We start from the raw sequence: 6,311 nt of genomic DNA, 5'->3' as shown, positions 1-6,311 counted from the left end.
CTTGGTCTAGCAAAATTAAATACAGTTTTAAAAAATGCACAGAAAGGAAGGCAACGGGCAGCATTGTAAACTGGCAATAAGACAAACTCAAATGCTTTGGTTTTCTTCTCCCTCCTTTTTCTCTCCTTCCCTTCCTCCTACTAAGATAATAACCAGTCAAACCAATGGATGAATTTTTTTTTACTTCAAAAAATGTCTCTCTTCCCCTTTCTTAGATTCTTTCTCCACTTCCTCCTTACACCTAAGTTTTCGCTGGACAGGATACCCCTCAGAATGCACACACGGCATTGCTAGTGTTAATGCTAGAATGGTTTCAGAGTTGCCTATGTTATGGTGAGGTTCGGGACTGCTTCGGAGTTGTGGGTGTGGGCCTTCCACTATGCATTTCCACACTCGGGGTTCATGGCGTCATCTTCTGGGCTCTGGGATTTGGATGCACGCTCCAGATCCTGCTGCTTCTTCAGCTGCTGCATCTTCACGTTTAAATCCAGTAAAGTTCGGGCCAGCTGATGGTTCTGGAAACGCAATTCCAGCTAAAAAGAAAAAAATAATAATAATAAGGGATCTTATTAGTTTGAGATATAGATTAAATGAAATTGCTCTCTGGCTGCACTTGAGAAATAAGGAGTCGGTAGGAAAGGCAAGTAAGACAGAGAGAAAGATGTATTTCTCCTCTCGCTCTCCCTTTCTGACTGTTGGCTCCGGCTCTTAAAGTAGCTTTGTCAACAAGGTAAAACCCAGATAAATAAATAGCTTTGGAAATGGCCTTGAAATGAAAACAAAAAGAGCTGATGCACAAAGCTGTCCATGTGAAAAATATCTACGCACCGAAGGCTGTTTTCAAGCAATGGCATGGGATCCCACTGACATCATTTATCTTTATGAGCTTTCGGAGCCACAGGATAACTGCCGGGGGCCACCTGAGTGCTCAGGATCCGGGCCCATTGACTTGATTACTTGTCATTTCAAGTTTTCAGGATTTTAAATAGCCTCCCTGCTGAGTAAAAACCTATAACGGCACCTCGGAGGCACATGTAGGGTTATATGTCCTTATATAATCTAACACGCTTCGCTCTAGAACAAAGCCTGTTCTGTAGCGAGGCTGATTCATGTCCTCCTCCAATGGGAGTTTATGAGGCCCCCGTGTGTTCGAATATAATTTTAAAAATTACATCTCCAAGGACAGGTTACCAGCCAAGTTTGGTCCAGCTGTATTATAACCTAAAGCTAAAGGGCAACTACTTGCATATTTCATCAACTGAGGTCACACTTGATGCAGTCTGTATAATAATGTTTTCCGTGTACCATCATTTTCTATCAGCTCTATCAGCTCGTCATCAGTCGCCCTCGGGATAAGCCAGGGCACTGTAAGAGGCAACTGCAAACACTGCATTGGCGAGTCTTCCTCAATTTGCAAAAAGAATGTTGGGCAGCGGTATCTTTCTATTTTCCTCGGGTGTTTATTTTTTATTCTTTGCACTTGGAACCACTTCTCTGGAAGCAAGAACTAGAGATGTTAGAGGAGACAGACATCCACGGCACCCAGCAAACAAACAGAAGCTGGATCACACAGCCGTCGCCATAAAAAAATAGAAGCCCCATAAACTACCACCAGACTGTTGTCAGATCTAGAATCCTGCTCTGCTCTCCTCGCTTCACTTCCTAGCAGCGTCCCCACACCAGCTCCTTTCACAGGGGGTCAGACACCTCGCCAGTCTCCAGGGACATGCCCATGCTGAGACACCCCTGCATCCCACCGTCTATTCTAAGACTCGCTTTCCCACTCCTCTTCCCACAGGATGCAAATAAATATCAGTGCTTTCTGAAACTCCTCCTGTAACCATGGTCAGGCATCATGGCCTCTTAAATGTGTTTCCATGGCGTTCCGTTTACATGCCTCTGATAACTCACAGACTACACTAGACCCTGCTGCTGAAGGTGGACCTCGGCTACGTCTTAAAGACTGCGTTCTCGGCTATGTGTGCATTCCCTTGGCATCCAGGGCAGGGTCGCGTTGTCCTCGTTAGAAGACTGAGTGAAGGAAGGGGTGAATCAATGAGATGATGGATATCTGTCCTCTACGTTCATGCCAAGTATAAGGTATAAAATTACTGATAAGGATTCGCCCATCTCAGTAAAGGATGTGTAATTCACACTTATTTGCAAAATTCAAACACTTGTGGTTTTTAAACTGCTTTCATCACGGATCCCTTTGAGGGCCTGATGAAAGCGCCAAAACTTCTCTGAGGGAATGAAAAAAAAAAAAAAGACTATCTACATAGAAAACTTTAGGTTTAACTCAGATATCCAGTCAAAGAACTTAGAAATTAATGTCATTCATTAGTAAGTTAAACAGAACATAACGTTACTGAGTGACTGGCCATCATTGCTCCTTACATAAACTCCATTGTAATGCATGATATCTGAGCATTCCATACATGAGAACACCGATTCCCATAGAGATCTAGCTAATGGCCCAGATCAAAATCTACTTCTAGTGGCGATGATACTGAGCTAAGTATCCACTCCTTTGTTTCTCTCTTATGATCAGTCACACGGACTAGGAAGTTCCTGCAGATATGGACCAGGCCCTACCCTCCAGGGAAACAGTATCTGGCTGCGTGTAAGATTCTTCGCTTCCTTTCCAGAAATTTAAAGTTCTGTTTAATTTTTTTCATCTCTTTACTTGTGCCTGTCTGTGTTTGCATGTGTGAGTGTAGGCATGCTAGTGCCACAGTGTTCCTGCGTGCCTGTCAAGGAGTGGGTTGTCTCCTGCCACCTTGTGGGGACTGGGGATTGAACTCAGGTCTTCAGGCCTGTCCACAAGCGCCTCTAAGCGCCATCTCCTTGGCTCAATCCTCAATTCTTGGTATGTTCTTATTTGTCCTTTAGGCACAATCAGCTTCCAAGATCTATAATAATTATAGAAACAACAACAGTCAATAAAGAGTGTATATGGCCTAGGCATGCATATAATATAATCTCATATAATTATTACAGTCCTCTCGTGAAATTATTTCTGCATTGCAGATGGATAATCAAATTCAAGTCGACTGGTTCACATTCTCAAAGCTGTAGGGCCAGGAAGAATTAGCAGAATCTGTTAACTCCCTACCTTCTCTCACCCATAATGCATTACTTGTCTAAACTGCCAATATCAGAAATAAAATCGATCACCAGCCGAGGTTTCTTAACTCTGTTCTGAAGGGGTGGCTATTTGTCGCATTGGATGCAGGGAACTTTCAAAGTCTCCATTATACAGCATTCATACGTGTCACCATTTTAAAGTCTGAGTTCTTTATACTTTTGCCCTTTTCAAATTGTCTAATTTAAGTTTTTTTTTAAAAAAGTCATCTAAAGTTTCTACAAACACTCCTTCCTTTTAAATGCCCAGTCGTTTTCTGAATTCTTAGCAAAGGATAGAATAAAAAATAATTGGCATGCCTTAGAGTTTCTGATAGACTCATTCTATCCTTCTAGGTTGTCGGTTTCACTGAAACTTCCGTCTCCACACGCTAAGCATATATAGACTAAGAGTTCGCTATGGAGAAGCTTCTAGACTAGAGGATAGTAAAGTGGAAAAGCAGCCTGAAGCGTTTCTGGAGTCTAGGCCAGCACAGAACCGTGGGCCAAGCCCTGCTCCATGGAGTTGTGACTCAAGGAGGTCTCAACACCCAGTCTAGTGGCAATCGGGCGCCCAGGAGAGATCTCCCACCCCAGCCGCAAGCCTGTGCCCACCCCCCCAACCCCCGCCGGGGTCCTCCTAAGGGCTACGCCCCAGCTTCGGAGCCGAGGACTCCGCTTGGGAGTTCGAACCCCGCCGTGCAGCCCGCGCTCACCAGCTCCGCGCGCAGCCGGGCCAGCGCGCACTCCATGCGCACCCGGGTCCGCTCCTCCCGCGCGGCCGCCGCGGCCGCAGCCACCGCCGCCACCGCCTCCCGCGCGCGCCTGGCGCGCCCGCGTGCCGCCGCCCGCTGGAAGGCGCGCTCCAGCTGTCGCCGGAGGTGTTCCAGTACCGGAGTGGACGCCCGGGCCTGCTCCTGGGCCTCGATGCGCCAAGTGCCACAAGGCGTGCGGTGCACGGAATGAAAGGCTGGAAACCACAGCGCAGCCCTGCCAGAGACCCCGTGGAGTCCCCGGGACATCCGCTGTCGGCAGTGGCTGTAGTCACCTAGACCCATCGCGGTTCTTTCTGTGGCGCTCGACTGGGGATTTGGTTGCAAGTTGGAGCTTTTTAAAGCAGATGAGGCGGGGGCGGAGGCAATTAACAGAACAGGCAGGACCCTGGCCTTGGACGCTGTTACTTCCCGGCCACTCAGGGCGCTGCTCTGTTCCTTGTCCATCTCCTCTATCTTCTCTACCTCATAGCAACAAGGAAAGAAGGCCTTGTGACTAGAGGTTCCGACTGGATCGTTTGTAATTTTTTTTCCAGCTCCTTAGAGCTCGGTCTTTGAGAATGCATGGGGACTGGAACAGTCAACCCATGCAGGTGGAAACCAAGGAACAAGCTGAAGGATTGCTGCAAGGCAAAGGATATTTGACAGAAAGTCTTCCCAGTTGCCTTATGTCTTAGTACTGTGTACTTTTGAAATAGTTTCTGACTTTCTATACTTTGAACCCTGTGCCAGGTGTATTAGAAAGTCTAGATGCCCCTCTGATCCGCTACCCTCAAGAATTGCCCACAGCCCATGGGGAGAAGTTCGACCTCGTTTGCAAGTTAGAATAGTCTTTCCAATCGTCTGTGATATCAGTAGCCCGGAGTTCTGAAACTGGATGCTTTGCTTTGTCCTCGACGACTTCTTGCCGCGTCCACGTACATGAAAGCGTTAAAATGAAAGCTCTAAAACCTCCCTTGATCCAAAGTGTACAATGGTATTATCCCCAGCCCAACGCAATCATGAACTGATAATAATTATCTGTCATATAAGGCATTTTTACTGCCTCTTTTGGAGCTAACTGAGCATTTCTTTACAGGAATGAACAGCATATATTATCACAAATTAATTATTTTATGTATTTTCAGCTGAAGTGTTTTAACTTTTAAGGCAGGTTTTTTTTTTCTTTTACACTCAGAAGGTGGACTGAAAGTTAGTGAATGAAGAGTAAGTATAACATACACGGACATTGGAATTAGAAAAAGACTGATTAGGCCAGGCGGTGGTGGCTCATATCTTTAATCCCAGCACTCAGGAGGCAGAGGAAGGCAGATCTCTGAGTTAAAGGCCAACCTAGTGCATAGAGTGAGTTCTAGGACAGGCAGGATTATATAAAGAAACCCTTGGAGAAAGAAAAAGAAAAATATTGGTTATCTGCTGAGGTATAATAAATTAACCCCAAATTCAGTGGCTTAAAAACACTTACTGGCCAAGTGTGGTGGTGCGTGTCTTTAATCTCAGCACCTAGCAGAGGCAGGTGGATCTCCATAAGCTTGAGGTTGAGCTACATAGAAGATAGTTGGGACCTTGTCTCAAAACAACAAAAAACAAAAAAGAAAGGGAAGGGGGAGGGAAGGAGGGAGGGAAAGAGGGAGGGAAAGAGGGAGAGAGAAGTGAAAGAAAGAAAGAGAAAGAAAGAAAGAAAGAAAGAAAGAAAGAAAGAAAGAAAGAAAGAAAGAAAGAAAGAAAGAAAGGAGGGAGGGGGAATATGAAAACAATGGCCGGGCTGGGGAGATGGTTCCTCAGTTAAAGCACTTGCCAAGTAGTAAGAGGAGAATTTGGATCACTAGAACCCACACAAATGCCAAGAGAGTATGGCAGCCCACCTGTAATTCCACCCTTGAAAGGCAGAGACACTGTGTTCCCAGAGCAAGCTGGCTAGGGAAACTAACTGTATAGGAAAACTTTGGGCTTGCTTTAAAATCTCTGCCTCCAAGCATAAGGTGGAAGAGCTATCAGAGCACGATTCCTAACATCAAACTCAGAACAGCCACACACGCTAACAACACACACACACACACACACACACACAGGCAGGGGGCAGTATCTTTTATTCTTTCTCAGTTTGTATGTGAATGATTGGAGACTGCTTGAATGGCAGTCCGTGGCTTTCATGACACTGTAGGCAAACATCAGCCAGCTGTGCTGTCCCCTAAAGAGGATGGCAATATATGAGCCAGGAAAAGGAGGCAGATCAGGAGGAAAGAGCTGAGCAGACCAGCCTGGCACTGAAACAAACGTGGAGTATCCAGAAGGGTTCCAAAATGAGAAAGAGCAGAGTATCATCTCACAAACGGAGAAGCAACGCCTGTCCCTGTAGTGTGTCTCTTCAGTGCTCTCATTCGAAGTGGGTCACACAATTCCCTGATAGGTCAT

The 6,311-nt window shown here is 46.0% G+C and overlaps 1 protein-coding gene across 1 annotated transcript; it reads right to left on the bottom strand.

The window, feature by feature from the left end:
• Nucleotides 1-377: 377 nt before the first annotated feature.
• Aard (alanine and arginine rich domain containing protein) lies at nt 378-4,181 on the bottom strand. Its single transcript, XM_038341228.1, has 2 exons — nt 3,840-4,181; nt 378-533 (listed from the first exon to the last, which is right to left on the bottom strand). Exons 1-2 carry the CDS (start codon nt 4,179-4,181, stop codon nt 378-380), a joined length of 498 nt encoding a protein of 165 aa, XP_038197156.1.
• Nucleotides 4,182-6,311: the final 2,130 nt, after the last annotated feature.

Source organism: Arvicola amphibius, chromosome 9 (assembly GCF_903992535.2).
Source record: "Arvicola amphibius chromosome 9, mArvAmp1.2, whole genome shotgun sequence".
In the NCBI taxonomy this organism is placed as follows: domain Eukaryota; kingdom Metazoa; phylum Chordata; class Mammalia; order Rodentia; family Cricetidae; genus Arvicola; species Arvicola amphibius.
This window is presented reverse-complemented; position numbering and strand designations above follow the sequence as displayed.